General features: G+C 43.3%; 1 protein-coding gene across 1 annotated transcript in view; it reads left to right on the forward strand.

Moving 5' to 3' along the window:
• Positions 1-7,999: 7,999 nt before the first annotated feature.
• Positions 8,000-16,198, forward strand: part of LOC309548237 (hydroperoxide isomerase ALOXE3-like) — a gene marked incomplete at both ends in the record, with an annotated part of 33,034 nt that continues 24,835 nt past the window's right edge. The window contains 2 exons of the mRNA XM_082248189.1: positions 8,000-8,024; positions 10,132-10,213. Of these exons, the coding sequence (XP_082104315.1) occupies positions 8,000-8,024; positions 10,132-10,213 (107 nt within the window). The remainder of the gene's footprint in view (positions 8,025-10,131; positions 10,214-16,198) is intronic.

A 16,198-nucleotide genomic window follows, 5' to 3' on the forward strand; every position in this document is an offset into this window, starting at 1 on the left:
TTTCTGCAAAACTGGAAAATGCATAGGTGTGAACCTGGCCTAGAAACCGCCAGATATTTCTCAGAGCTTCCTTCTGAACCACAGAGGTGCTGAGAGGAGTTTTAGGAGGCAGTCAGTACAGGAATTGCTGCTTGCAAGCAGCAGGGTATCATAGGATATGTAGTCCTTAGAAATTGAAAGTAAACGGCAGAGAATGTGAAAAGCATGTAGGGAATTCAGGAAGTTGTGGAAAAAGGTGGCCAGCAGACGGGCAGCACACTTAACGTGAGATTTTTTTTTTTTTTTCCAAGTATATTTTTATATTGGATTGTCAAATGGAACTATTCATCGTTACAATGCTGAGGTTTTAAAGTGTGTGTGCTGTGACTATAGATTTAATGCTTTAATTGAAATGCCTCTGCAAAGATAGTATGTATATTGGCAAGTTTTTGGAAATTTTGGCACTAGACCTCTAAACTGGTACATGGTGAATGCATACCACCAACCATCCTAGGATTTCAATATAATCCCAGGGTCCTTTAAATCTGGGCCATGTCCTGCAGCCCAGTGTTTCTCAACTCCGGCCCTCAGGCCACACTAACAGGCCAGATTTAAGTATTTCCTTGGGGAGATGCAGACTAGAATACTGCAATCACTGAGCAGCAAATGATATCACCTGTGATGTATTTCAGTTTTCTTGCAAACCTGGCCTGTTAGTGTGTTTTTGAGGATCGGAGTTGAAACACTGAAGCCAACCACTAGACAATTTGTTCCAGTGCTTTGCTTTGTTCATCAGTAGCACTGCTGCTGGTAGCATTGCTGGTGGGGTGATCTCCTGCCCCAAAAGCTACATGGTGAGGTCACCGCATAGTGTCTTGGGACTCCAATTTATGTGAAAATCTAAATTTTGCCAATGTTTTCCTGACCCAACTGTAGCCTTGTCCAACTTCCATGGAGGGACTCCAGTCACCCCGCTGCAGCACTGCTTTCTCTCCTGTCATGCCTGACTGGTGGCACAGGAAGGCGGTGTTTTTTGTTCCTACAGGCTTGTGTTAATGTGAGGCTCCAGAGCAAATCGGGGAGCTTTAAACTCTTTTCCCATGAGTTACATCTTAAAGCGGAGTTCCACCCAAAAGTGAAACTTCGCTCATTTGCTCCCCCCCTCCTCATCTGGTGCCACATTTGGCAACTTTCAGGGGGGAGGAGGGGAACAGGTACCCGTTCCCCGCTTCCGGGAGACCGGCGCTGTGCTGTCCCTCGAAGTTTGGCCCCCTCCTCCCCCGCTGCCGAGCCAATCCGAATGCGCATTAGGGACCCGCCCATGAAGCCGTAAGGCTTCACTGCTGGGTCCCCTCACTGGCAATGGCAGCAGCACCTGACAGCCGATGGAAACATCGCTGGACTCCAGGACAGGTAAGTGTCCTAATATTAGAAGTCAGCAGCTACAGTATGTGTAGCTGCCGACTTAATTTTTGGAGGGGAGGCTGGAACACCTTAAGCTAGATAAACACGGATCAGAATTCTGCAAGTTCAGCAGGGACCAGCCAAAAGTGTGTGTGGCCCTTGTTTATCAGAAACCATAATTCAATCAGCTGTAGAGCTGATCAGTGCTTTCTGACAGTGGAGAGGCCTTGATGTAAGAATACAATAGTGCAGTGGGGAGGATTCCTCCATCCACCTAGATTGTGTGGATCCTTTAGCTTTTTTTTTTTTTTTTTTCATTCGACCCACTGGCTAAATGAAGGGGGGGGCAGGGACTGTATACCCAGCTTTAGCAGTGACAGATACTGTCCAGACGTCAGACTTTTGATGAGTGAAGAGGATGCCATTTGTGACAGAACCATCCAGCACCCACCTTAGGCACTTCTGTCAAGAATATGAATATATATATTATCTCTTCCTCCAGTCTGGAACTAGGAACCGGGTATTGTAGCTGAATATTGCACCCTAGATACTAGATGACGCCTAGCTTAGGTGCATACTGGAACTTTAGTGAAAACTCACAGGATTTATGAAGCACACAAGAGCAGTTAGCCTGATCACATTATCCTATACATCGGAAACTGCAAACAGGAATATAATTAACATAGCTAAGGAACAGCCAACATAGACATCAATCAAATTACTACATTATCTAACTGCTACAAGCCCAGGTGACTCAGTGCCCACCCAGACAATGTTTTGATTATTCAGAGATTCCACGCCAGCTCAGACTGTCTGGCACGAAGTCCACAACCCTGGATACAGAGTACATTACACATTCATAAGCCTAAACTCCTAACGTCCCACAATGGTTTAATAGAGTAAAGTGGTCTTAGAATTAATCACATTCATAAGAGGTGATTGAACAGACAAATAGGTGACTCCATTAACAATGGGAATGCACACCTAGGAGACATACAACGGGGAAGACACCTTAACAATAAACCCAACACCTTAATGGATTATAGCAAGAGACCCCCCCCCCCCCGTATCAGGTTGGTTTTTAGCTGATCATTTTCACATCTGCTCTAAATCTCAGTCTAAAGCAGTCATTGCTGGTTTGGGCATAATGGACTCAAATCTGTTTTTCAGTGAGACCTGAATCCAAATCAGGACCACTCCAAGGGTCACCCAGGCAAACGTCATCCGAAGAGTAATGATCCCTTAAAAGCCAGGGCCCGTAGTAGGCAAGAGGCTACTCTGCAGTCCCCTTCAAGAGCCCCTGTCCTGGTTGGCTCCGTTACACCATTAAGAGCTTGTGGGCAGAAACGCTACCACAGCCACCACATAACTTGTAACTGTAGTATTTGGGTGGGTAAGTAGTTCTGTCTGGCTGCATAACCAGAACAAATTGGAATGTGTAATGGCTAAGGTTGTCATATTGTAGAGATGAATATCATGCATATGAACTGTGGGAAAAATGTGTACTGCGGACTAGGTGAACCAAAGGCATCACTTGCTTGTATATATTCTTGCAAAAAAGGAAATGGTGGGTTTATATTTTTAGGTGCCAAACAAAGAAAATGTAACACAGTAAAATATGAACTTTACACATTTTAAGTCCATAAAATAGTAATTTGAGTATCAATATATTAAAATGATCTAAAATCCTACAAATATAAAGGTGTTATATCGAATGCTTTGCACCAGTCATAGCTACTTGATGTAGTTATCGCGATACGTATTGCCTTAAATGCGGCTTCCTCAGAATTTACACTATAACATATACAAGCATTAGAGCTCATGTAAAAGCAGTGCAAAAATATACCCATCCAATCGTTGCACCCATTGCGTCCTGGGTGGTATTAGTTGGCCACAGGAGGGATACAAGGATTGGTTTAAAAAAAAAAAAAAACTTATGTAACGCTTGATAAATGGCTTGCACAATGGTTTTCCCCAAAATGACAACAGACCTGAGGAGATTATATATATATATATATATATATATATATATATATATATATATATATATATATATATATATATATATATATATATATATATATCTCTATCTTTTTTTGACTCCCATCAGAGATTAAATGTAGCCCAATAGCCATCCTATGGCTGTCCAGGGCTCATGAAGTGTCAACGTGAACAGTGAAGTTTACTGTGCATGGTCCTTCATCCCTGACAGTACTAGAGTTTCAGCTACTAGAAAGCGAAGGTTTTTTTGAAAAATGAAACCAAATAAACTGGTAAAATGTTGGGCTTGCATTTCTCACATGTCGTCAGTTGCAAAATGACATACCAGCAGTAACGTTCAGGCACCAGACTGGTCCATTGATACTGTAAGTCATAGGTCTGGTCACTAGTGGTGTAAGATTCTTAAAGATGATTCTTGTCTTACAGAGCTGGCATGTCATCTCCTCAAGCCATGGGAGTCTACAACCTGAAAGTAGCAACAGGGAAAGACCTGACTGCTGGCACCTATAATAATATCTTTATTGTTCTTGTGGGAGTGAATGGAGAAAGTGGCAAACACCAACTGCCTCGTCACTGGAACAACTACTTGCCTGGATCTGTGAGTGTCTTTTGATATGGTTCAGAGTTATGCTATTAATGTAATACAATTTGTGCATAGCATAATAAGCATGTGGCAAAGACCAGTAATCCATGACCAGAAGTGATTGGTAAGTGTGATTAAATTAGACCAGATGCTTTGGGGATTGCATGTAATTATCGCTGCAATATGGAGAATCTAGTAATGTGCTGATGACCCAAGCCTTGACTAGGCACAATATGGGTTGGGATGTTATGTCTTTTTAAGGCAGAGAGATTAGAATGCTTGTCAGTTTTCTTTGCTGTCTGTGCCTCCATTAACGAGATTCACTCTTTGTCCCGTTTACCATTATTAAAAGTAAAAAGTTGTCCCCAGAAAAGTAAGAGGGGACATCTTCCAATGAGGACACCAGTTCTAGTGATCTTGGGGTCCCCAATTCCCAGGAATTTCCTCTTCCGGTTTGGCTATGAGACAGGAAGTGAAGGGAAATCTCCAATGGGACACAAATGGCAAAAAAACTAACAGGTTATAACCCTGCTCTATTCAAAATGTAGAAACATTTTGCCTATAATTTTACTTTAATATCATACCATGTTTAGAATGCGTTCCTTTAGACTTCAGAGAAGTGGGACCAGCATACACAAACTGTTTCCTCACAGGACTACATGAGGACTTTTTCCACCTATATAAAAAAAAATCACAATGCTTGCAGATATTGATGGCAATGCCTATTGAGAAAGAGGGTAGTTGCAATCATGACGCTCTTCCAATCAGATGAGTTGTATGGGTGGCTGTCTATAGACCTAAATTGACAGATGTAGCACCCTCTAGTGTTAGATGTACATAGGTTTATAGTGTAGGTAAATTTGGCTTGGCTGAGAGCCAGGCCTGGGTTGAATCTGGGTCAGGGCTGGGTGACTCAGGGAGGCTGGATAATTTAGCAAGCAGTTTCTCTGGTGCCTCCCTGCTTTCTGGAACCTTAGAAAAGCTTCCAGAATTAGTTGGCGGAGGCTAGGAGGAGCTGCTTGGCATATTTGAGGGCTCCAACCAATCCCCAGAAAAGCTAAAAGGGGTAGGTCCCTCATAAATAGGCAGGAGTCATGCCAGCAGGGGCAGTCAGGGGGAAGATGGAGTGCTGAGGAGGCTGTCAGTGGCCCTTGAGGGTGCCTCTTTAATCTGGGGGTGGCCTGAGGCTTGGGCACTGCAAGGATTCTCCACAACACTGAGGAACCCCTTCCTGGATGAACACAGCAGGAGTAAGTCAGCATGTCCTGGAGGTCTACTGAGAAGTCAGCTGGGTGGGCTGGTGAGTGATCAGTCTGAGAGGACTGTGGAGAAGTTGGCCAGAAGGGCTAGTGAAAGGGGAAGCTGCAGCCAAGTGGGCTGGCAGTGCCAGAACAGGTGGTGCTGGGGATCAGTAGCTACAGGGATGTATGCTGGACACTGAATTTTGCTACACAACTAAAGGGGCCTCGGGTTCCTGCCTATAACAGGCTATTGCTCTAAATCCTAAATGCTTTTGTCAGATCCATAAATGGTGCGCTAGCTGGAGTTCTGCAAGTGTGCTGGAGAAGGTGAGGAGTGTATATAGACTGTATACAGAAAAAGCTGCCCCTGAAGTTTGAAGTCAAGTGGGCATCCCATAATACCCATGTTTTACCGGCAATAAAACAGAAACCAAGTACTGGACTGTTTTTTTTTTTTTTTTTTTTTTCCTGACTCTGAAGTGACTGAAAATTTGGTGTGCTCTGCTGTGCAGGGTGGGAGATCCCAGTTCAACGGCCCTTAAGGGGGTGTGCTACACAGATCACAAAAGCAAAATAATGCACTTCCACCAAGGCCTGCACATTCATCAAGGGGGGGGGGGGGGATCTTCCTGTCCTCTAGGACCAAATGTAGTATTTCAGGATGTGGAATATGCTGTGTCCACTTATCACAAATGAGGTAGATTTGCCCTGCCCTAACACAATTCAGATTTTGAGAAGTTGGAAGCCTTCCTCATTTTCCATACAAGTCTGGTAGAAACTCAGTTCTGTGCTTTCTTTTCTTTTTTATTACTGTACAAAAGGGTTGGAGCTTCTATAGTTCCCTTTTTACTTCTGATAATTGTTGGCAGGGTCGAATGGTCCTTCCTTGTTGAGCAGGGAGAAGCATGCTGAGCCCACTGTTGCACATTAGCCTAGCATGTCATGTGCAGTTATCTTGGATTCTCCTTTTTATGAAGATGCAAGAGTTGTAGTTGATATGGGCAGATCTGACTTCTCTTATGACTCTTTTAACAGGTGGCAGAAATTGATATAAATGTCGAGAAAGATCTTGGTGAGCTCCTGCTTGTTCGCGTGTCCATGGAGCCCTACTTAAATTTCCCTCTGGATGCCTGGTTCTGCCAATATGTCAGAGTGACTTGTCCCGGTGGTCAGATCAACCAATTTCCATTCTATCAGTGGATATTGAAATTTATGACGGTGGAGATACCAGAGGGGAAGGGTAAGATTTTTTTTTGGTTTTCTTTTTTTTATATGCTCTGTATTTAATTCTCTGTGATGTACTACACTCTAAGCCTCACCCTGTGAGGATATTCAGCTCACTTCACAACGCAAAGTGCCACCGGACAGTGATCACTGGGGTGGGCTATCTTTTCTATTAACACGCAAGGCTGCCTGCACCATGTGTTTACACACTGTTTACAGCATTTTCTGTTGCAATTCTGGCCTTAATGTCTGACACTCATGGACATGCCCATGCAGGAATGGAACCATTTTAAATTGCAGCAGATCTCAGAGGCGAGTAACACTTTATTTTTTTTTTATTTTTATATAAATCATTTAGGCATTTGGTACATTTTAATGGGACAGACTGTAAAATGTTTACATAAAAGATTACAAGAAGCAACCTCCAAAATGGAGTTAAAGGGGAAAGCATATCTTATGTATCAGTCACTGGCTCTTTTGAATAACTCTTGGCATTCCTTCATTTTACTGGTAAGCAAAAACTAAATGTAATCTCTGCCAATGAAGAAAAATATACAGGGCAGCTGGCATTCAATGTCAATTCCCAAAAAATCACATCTATGCAGCACCTACTAAATTTTATGTAAATACATAGTTTATATAATGCATCGTTTGTTTGGTAGGTGCTGCATATGTTTTGTGTAAGTGAGCGCTGATGAGCTGCCACTGCAGCCATCTTTTCTGGTCCCTGAAGAGGCCGTTTGCAGACATGGCACAACCAATCAGTGGGCCTGAGGGGTGTGCTGAAGGGGTATCGCAGTGACTTCTAATCGGCAGTCACTTCCTTCATTTAAATTTTGATAAATGTATCAACTCCTTTCCATCTGACAAGGTGAACGTTACGTTTGCAATCTGACCTTCATATTATTGGGCAGAATGAAATTGCAATGAGTTTGAAGACCCAATATGAGCAAAATCAGATGCATATATTTGGGAGGTAGGTGTCATCAGCATTCTGCTTATTGTGTTTGGTGTCTAGTTTATTTTCTTATACATTAGTGTAACTAACAGACCCACTAGAACATACTGTAGTTCAGCTTCTCCTACATTAGTGAAGTGTCCATGTGTAAGATTGTCCACCCCAGAAGTGTAAGTGCCCATTATCTCTGGAATAGGACTACGGTCATTAAACAGTGAGCAAGAACTATTAAATTACTTTCCTGTGGTAATGAATTGTAGAATTTGGTGCTTTCTAGTGGAAAAGGTACCTGATGGGACCCGGCTTTTGGTTGGGTTTTTGTTGTGACACATCTGTGGCAATGGCCAGGCAGATGGTATATGAAGGAACCCGATAAAAGGCAAGCTGTTTGCAGATGACTGTGTAGGTAGGTTTAAATGTGTGTAATGAATCCAGAGGCTGGCCCAGGTTGAGGAAGAGATTAAACATGTTCAAACTGGTGACCTTACCTGCTATATAAAGAGTAACTATGAAGACTGGAGCTACGTGGAGTATGTAGACCCACGTGTGAGTGCTAAGGGGGGGCAATGGAGATACCAGGAGCCACAGACCGCATCCAAGTCGTGGACGATGCCTATATGGACTCGCCTCAGAGGTATGCCTAGGCCACTTTTTTTTTTTTTTTTTTTTTTTTCTTGAGACGTTTGTATTGTATCACCATGCCTTTCTACAGTAAAATTAGATTAACCATTTTAAGCCTGGCCTGAAGTTATTCAAATGGATGCATGCTGGGTCTGGCATATTGTAAAGAATCTAGGTCTGTAATTCCTCAAAGGGGTATGGAGTAACACTAGTACCAAAGAAGTAACTGGTCATTAGAAGTGTGGCTGCTATGAGTAATTAAGGCAACGAGGTACAGCAACCGTCAAGTGTGGTACCTGCAAAAGATGACCGGTCCTCCACTAGTGAGGGGGTAAATGTCATGGCTCCCTCCCTACCAGTCCATCTCCATAGTAGCGGAGGGCAGACTAGCGTTGGGGAGGTCTATGTCCTGGTCATGTATTATGGGGAAGGACCAAGTTAGTGAGATCATGAGATCTGTGCTAGATGCTCAGCTGGACCCCATTCTGTTGGGAGTGAGGTAGGAGGCACGCTGGACTGGTGAAGTTGGCTCAACAAAACCCTCCTAATGCAACATGCAAGGTAGTGTGTCGTGGTATTGGACAATTTGCTTATCAGAGGAACTCTTGCACGTTTATTACTGCACACAGTAAAGGCTCCCCACTTAAGTAATGCCTTAATCTTTGACTTTTCACATGACCCCAGTCTGGTCCCATGCATTGAGGAGCATGCTTTGAATGTTATGCCACGTGAACAGGTGCAGTAGGCCTGCCCACAACCGTACCTAGCAAACTAGCTCCCTGATTTGAATCCATGTTTGTATAATTTTGTTTTGATCCTCCTGTGGCTATGTCTAAAGACTTATGGTGGACAACTTGTTGAAATTGTAATACTTATGTTTCAACAGTTGTAAGAGGAATTGGAAAACTAATCTAACCCAGAAACGCAATGCCAAAATAATGCAGGGGTGGTTTCAGGAGAACATATGGAATGTCCTGAAGTAGACTGGAAAGCCACAGTTAATGTCTAGGTTTGCGCCTAGACAAAATGCCCTCATTACTCGCCTTTCGCTAAGTGAACACTGTTGTCAAGCAAGTCTACTGCATCTAGGATTTTCACTTCCCAGTTGGTTTGTGGTTAATGTGGGCATCAGCTGGTTGTAATTGTATGGGGGTTATCGCCTGCACTGGGATTATGCGAATAACTAATGTGATTCCAATTACAAGGCAGACAGACCTTGTATTTTTTTTTTTTTTTCACCCTCCTGAACAGCCTAAGAAAACAATGACGAGCTGACCATGGTGGGAGGAAGATTGGGGACCTTCCTTCCACAGTAGGAAGCGGTCACCTCCCAGTCAGTTACTTTTGAGGATTGTAAGGAGGGGTTACTGGGTGTCCTTAAGCCCCCCTTCCCTCCGCGCAGGATGTGGATCACTGAGATTCACAGAAAAGGCATGGGCTTTGCTTTCCTCCCTGGAGGAACAGGGGGTCGTGGAGAAAGTACCACAGATGGGGATAGCTGCTGGGGGGTTCTATTCCCATGTTTTCAACGTCTGGAAACATTCAGGCTTGTCCTGAACCGAATACCCTTCAACGCCTCAGTTGCTTATAAAAGATTCAGGATGGATTTGATCTTCTCTAAGGGCTATCCTTCACGCTGGACCTGTTCGCTAAAGATCAGACTATTTGGGGCGCAAAGGCCTTTAAAGCGGCTGTCCACCCTAGGGGTAAGTACTTATCCTCTGAGGTGGCTGTCCTGAAAGACTAGGGGAAAAAAGTTACTCTTACCGGTGACCTTTTCCTGGAGTCTTTCAGGACAGCACCGTTGCCCACCCGAAGAAGTTCTGGACATAAGACTGTCAGAAGAATGGAGGTTGGTATGTCAATCTCACCAGCTGGCCAGAGGTACTCTTGGAGAACTGAAGGGCACTGGCTGACAGGAGGTTTAAATCTACATGGTTGAGGTGTTTGTTGAGAAGGTAGGAGCCAAGGTCTCTGAGGTGTCTGTCAGACTCATGGAAAAGACGTAACTCTTCTAGTGCAAAAAAAAAAATACTTATGTGAAAAGCGCTGTTCCATTTGTATTTTTACATTCCTGTGGTGGTGTCCTATGTTAAATAAATAAATCTTCTGTTTTTCAGGCGTTATTCTAAGTGAGAATATTCATCCTGCTGTCAAGCAACAAAGAAAATTAGAATTGGAGCAGACCAGAGAAAATCACAAGTGAGTGAAGTGGATGTCACATTGGGTCATGTTTGATTTGCATGTACATCCATATCATTCTACTAAGTACATCACTGTAATTCTTTTGCTTTTGACGCTTAGAATGACTCTACTTTTGTTGGGGGGGGGGAACTTTCCTCTAGGTGATCAATGTACATTACAAGGATTTTTACAAGCTTTGTTGCAGATTCCTACCTTTGTTCTGAAGAAATAGCAGTTTGTCTGTCCATGTTCTGAATTAATTTTTATGGGAGTGGCTTTATAATTCTCAATCAGCTGCTGCACCTGCAGGGTCTGCATCCTGTTTTTGGATGTGATATATATTTTTTTTCTTTGAAAGTCTCTCACCAAAGATTCAATTTTTTGCTGCAGGGACGCCAAAATTAGATTTGTATCTTAGTGTAGACTTCTGGGAAAATCAGTGAGCCAATCACACAAGTAGGAAACAGAACACCTCCAGGTAGCCATATTGCATAGATTTTTACAGAAAATGACATCGCTGCAGATTGAAAAGGAAAGTAATTTTCAATGGCATTCAATTAAAAAAATAGCATATACAATTGTGACAATATTGTATTTGTGTTTTTTTTTTTTTTTTTTTTTTTTTTTTTCTCCCAGGAAAGTGGTGTTATCCTTTGACTGGGATGCCAATCTGATCATATAATATAAAATATAATAAAAAAAGGATTCTATCCACAGCATAGTAAAGTGTGCGTTGATGCCATCAATTTTGAATGGCATCCAAACACTGTTAAAGCTGTTCCATCTTGCACAGTAATGCTTTTATTAACCTGACAGATCTTGTAATTACACTTTTTTTTTTTTTTTTTTTTTTTTTTTTTTTATAATATACCATCTATAGGTGGAGAGTCTATGCAAAAGGTGTCCCTCACTGCATTGATGAAGCTGATGATGAAGTACAGCATCTGCCCCCCAATGACCAGTTTTCCTTGCTGAAAGAGTCCAGCTTTGGCTTCAATACCCTCATCATGTATGTATGATAGAACTAGTTGTATATTACCACACTTAGAATGGTTAACATCTGAAGCATGGGAATATATAATTTAACAATGTGAATTAACCAAGCCACTGGCTGCTGCTTTAAGATACTGTACCTTTCATTTACGTGTGAGCGCTACATGGTTGTTTAAAAACTTCCACTTGTGTACTCATGAAATACATTTGCAATAAGCAAACTAATTTTGCAATAAACAATGGGAGGAAAAAACAAAGTAAAATAAAGAATAAGTACTTAAAAATGTGCCCTTCATAAATTGGTCCATATGCTTGTATCTTCAAAAATTGCATGCTCAATCACCACATTCTGCATGTATGAAGTGCTAGGTGCTGGCTTTAAAGTGCAATAACAGTGATAATAATGTATTCCATCTACCCAGGCATTGAGTGGCAAGACAATTTTATGGTGCAATTTGAGGCCCGACTAGAAATGAAATAAAAATGATGCTCTGCTGGACCTGGTAATCTCAAACCATGCAGAGCTTATTACCAATATTCATATAAAAGAACATGGGTGGCAGTGACCATATGATTTTGGCTGTAGGCAACGAATGCATACAGGAAATATAAAAACACTAACTTTTTAGGAGAGCAAATTTTCCAAGGATGAGGGCTGCTCTCCAAGACTTGGACTGGGAAGAAATATTGGCATCAATGAACAGAAATAAACTATGCGAACTCACTGCAAAGTGTATTCCCATGGGCAATTTAAAGGCTAAAAATAAGCTCCTCAGAGGAAAAAGGCCACAGCAACTGCTCCACGTAAAGCCAGCATCAGCCATTCCAAGGTAAGGAGAACCCTGGGGTGGTGTTACCTTTCCCCCACTAGCTCTATGGTGTAGTTCCGAGTATCCTCTTCCAAAGGCACTTTGTAAAGAGTGTGTTGAAGGCCAAGTTAGGGAGCATTCGGAGCAGTGTACTGGTATGACTTCATCTGTCAAGGAGCTTCCCAGCACTTAATCGTTTAAGGATATATTTTAGAATTTAACAGTTCCTTCAGTCAGCACAGCAGGAGATTGCTCCACCCCCACTAGTGGAGGCACACTGATTGTTAGAGGGTGAAGAGCGTGATGGTGCACCTTCAGGCTCCCAGGGGGAGTCAGAGGGAGAAGAGGTGGATGGTGAATTCACTAGAGCTTCTAGGTAAAAATTAACCCTGGAAGAGGTGTGGGATCTTTTGGGAGCTATCCACACCAATTTGGGAATCTAGGAGAAAACTTTCTCTTAATGACCAGATGTACCAGGGTCTTGGTGAACAAAAAGGAGGGTCTTTCTGGTACATGAAGTTCTGGTGGAAGCAGTAAAAAACGAATGGCAGGATCCTGAGCACCTTTTCTAGGGCCCTGAAACAGATTTCCCTTTTCTGAAGATGCATCTGTGTGGAACAAGTCACCAAAATTGTACCGTGGCCTTCTCTCAGATCTCGAGGCACAGACCTAGCTCTCAAGGATATGGGCCCTTTCTGATCCCTTTGGCTAAATGAATTCTCTCCTTAAAGACCTGGGATTCCTTGTTGGGGAATCTTAAACCCACCATGGCTATGACGGTGGGTGCCTGTAATCTGGAGTAATGGCTAACCCTGATTAAGGTGCACATTGAGGCTGGCAGTGGCACCTCAGACCATTCAGGCTAGGCTTCCTTTCCTACGCTTCTACGGGGCATGGCTTGTATTGCGGATGCGTCGGCACAATCTGTACACTTGTCCGCTAGATCTTCAGCCCTGGCCAATTCAGCAAGGAGGGCTCTTTGGCTGAAGAATTGGCAGGGTGATGGCGGGTCCAAGGTTAAACTTTGAGGGATTCCTCTTAAAGGGGACCACATGTTTGGGCCGGGCTTGGAAACTACCCTGGACCAGACGGCAGACAGGAAAATATTTTCCTGTCAAGTGTGGATGCAATGAACAATTTAGAGGTCTTGCCCTCAGAAAAAAATTCTGGACCGAGGGGCAGAAGAAATCTTGGGGGCAGAGGCTGAGGGAGGAACCATTTTTTGCCCTCCCGAACAGAACAAGAAAAGTCAATTACGAGCTGACCAGTGGGAGGAAGATTGGGGACCTTCCTCCCACAGTGGGAAGCGGTCACCTCCAGTCCATTTGGGGGATTTGGAGATGTTCATCACTGAATTACCAAGATGCACGGAAAGGCAGTCAGCCTTACTTTCCTCCCTGAAGGAGCAGAAGGTTGTGGTAAAGGTACCACCGAAGGAGCTAGGCGGAGGGTTTTATCTCCGTTTTCATCGTACGGAAACCTTCAGGCAAGTTTTAGGTTCAGGATAAGCCTAAATGCCTTAGTTGCTTACAAAAGCTAGTCGGACTAGATCAGTAAGGCAGGCCATGTCGGCATTGGGGTTGCTAACAGCCGCAATTCCGGCAAGACAGTGGGCGGGACTTCCACCCTTTTACAACTGTTCATCTTGGGGGGGGGGGGGGGGGATCGCACTCAGCGCTCTGGATTCCTTGGTGCATGTACCTGTACAGATAAAGATCCCTCTGGTGGTGGAGCTTCTCGAACCTTCACCCCACTGGCTGATGGGGTTTAAATCTACATGGTTGAGGTGGTTCCTGAGAAGGGAGAGCCAAGGTCTATAGGTGGCTGTCCTAAGACTCCTAGAAAAGATGTTACCGGTAAGAGTAACTCCAGTTTTTTCCAGCCCGTGAGACGCAAGCTGATGCAAACTTCCAGTTCGGCATTTTGCTTGCATTTCTTTATGCACAAGTGTGCATTTCTTCATGCACAAGTGAGTGTAACTGCTTTCAACTTTGCCAATTTTAAGAAATGGAATTGCGAGATTTGGATCTTTTTTGCCACCCTCTGTCAGTCTGAGTAAAAATACTGCGTTATGGCACACCACTGGGGAACATAACCAGCAAGGAAGACAAGTTCCAGCATATCCAGGACAATATGGAAGTGTTTTGACAGTTCGGAGTCCACATCAGTCCCATGAGTGAGTGGAGACACTTAAGGGGAGCAGGATTTGCACCATATTTAAAGAAACGGCACTTGCACTTCCAAAAATTGCACGACCAATCATCATTTTTTTTTTGCATGTATGAAGATACAAGGATATGGACACATTTTATGAATGACACCGGTTTACAGTGCCTTATTAAAGTATTAATGTCCTTTCATTTTCCACATGTCATGTTACAACTAAAAATGTATTTTATTGGGATTTTGTGATAGACCAACACAAAGTGGCACAGAATTGTGGAGTTAAAGGAAAATGATAAATGCGTTTTTTTTTTTTTTTTTTTTTTTTTTTTTTTTACAAACTACTGAAAATTGTAGCGTGAATTTGTCTTCAGCCCCCTTTACTCCGCTGCCCCTAAATAAAACTAGTGGAACCAATTGCCTCCAGAAGTCGCATAATTAGTAAATAGTCAGCCTGTGTGTAACTTAACCTCAGTATAAATACAGCTGTTCTGTGAAGCCCTCATGTTGGAGAACCATTCGTGAACAAACTGCATCATAAAGGCCAAAGAATACACCAGTCAGGGATGAAGTTGTGGGGATCTTTAAAGCAGGGTTAGGTTTAAAAAAAAAAAAAAAAAAAAAAAAAGCTTTGAACATTTTAGGGGAACACTGTTTAATCCATTCAAAAATGGAAACAGTATGGCACAACTGCAAACCTACCAAGACCTGGCCGTCCACCTAAATTGTTGGCTGGGCAAGGAGAGCATTAATCAGAGAAGCAGCCAAGAGGCCCATGGTAACTCTGGAGGAGCTGCAGAGATCCACAGCTCAGGTGGGAGAAGCTGTCAACGGGACTATTAGTTGTGCACTCAGCAAATCTGGCCTTTTAAGGAAGAGTGGCAAGAAGAAAACCATGTGGAAAAAGGTGCTCTGGTCAGATGAGACCAAAATGTAACTTTTTGGCCTAAAGGCTATGTGTGGCGGAGACCCTCACTGCACATCACCCTGAACATACCATCCCCACAGTGAAGTGTGGTGGTGGCAGCATCATGTTGTGAGGAAGCTTTTCTTCAGCAGGGAAGCTGGTCAGTTGATGGGAAGGTGGATGGAGCCAAATACAAGGTAATCTTGGAAGAAAACCTGTTAGTCTGCAAAAGACTTGAGACTGGGGCAGAGGTTCATCTTTCAGCAGGTCAATAACCCTAAGCGTACAGCCAGAGGTTTAGATTCATGTGTTAGAATGGCCCAGTCAAAGTCCAGACCTAAATCCAATGAAGAATCTGTGGCCAGACTTAAATTGCTGTTCAGACGCTCTCCATCCAATCAGACAGAGCTTGAGCTATTTTGTAAAACTGGTAGAGACCTACCCAAAAAGACTGGCAGCTGATTGCAGTGAAAGGTAGTTCTAAAAGGATTGACTCAGGGAGCCTGAATACAAATGCACATCACACTTTTCAGAGGTTTGAAAACAATTCATTTTCCTTCCACTTCACAATTTTATGTGCCACTTTGTGTTGATCGATCACATACAATACATTTATTATGTTTTTGGTTGTAACATGACAAAATGTGGAAAATTTCAAGGGCTTTGAATGAATACTTTTTTTTTTTTTTTTTTTTTTTTTTTTTTTTAATGTCATTTTCTTTCAGCCAAGAGCCTCTTGTGCAAATACACTGATATGTAAATGCATCTCAAAATGCAATTACTGCACAAGACCCCTCATGGCCTAATTTGTGGACACCTTACATCACACCCAATGTGTTACATTTGCAGTTATACAGCCTCTACTCCAGCAGTGGGGGGGCCAGCCGCACCGGGCGCAACATCTGGGGGGGCGCATCCGCAGTGTCACTCTGTCTGTCTGACTCTGACATACAGAGTTCACACACTGTCTGCGGCTGCCTCCATCTTTAGGCTGGGAGATGTCCAGCGCAGCCGCCCTATGGCTGAAAATGGCGGGTCGGGGCTGGACTGTGCCTCACCTGTCCATTGGTGTAGGGTGGGGTGGCGTTGCAAGCCAAGCCCCGCCTATGCCGCCTCTCTTCACTGCTCAGT

This window comes from Pelophylax lessonae, assembly GCF_965119305.1.
Source record: "Pelophylax lessonae genome assembly, chromosome: 2".
Classification (NCBI taxonomy): domain Eukaryota; kingdom Metazoa; phylum Chordata; class Amphibia; order Anura; family Ranidae; genus Pelophylax; species Pelophylax lessonae.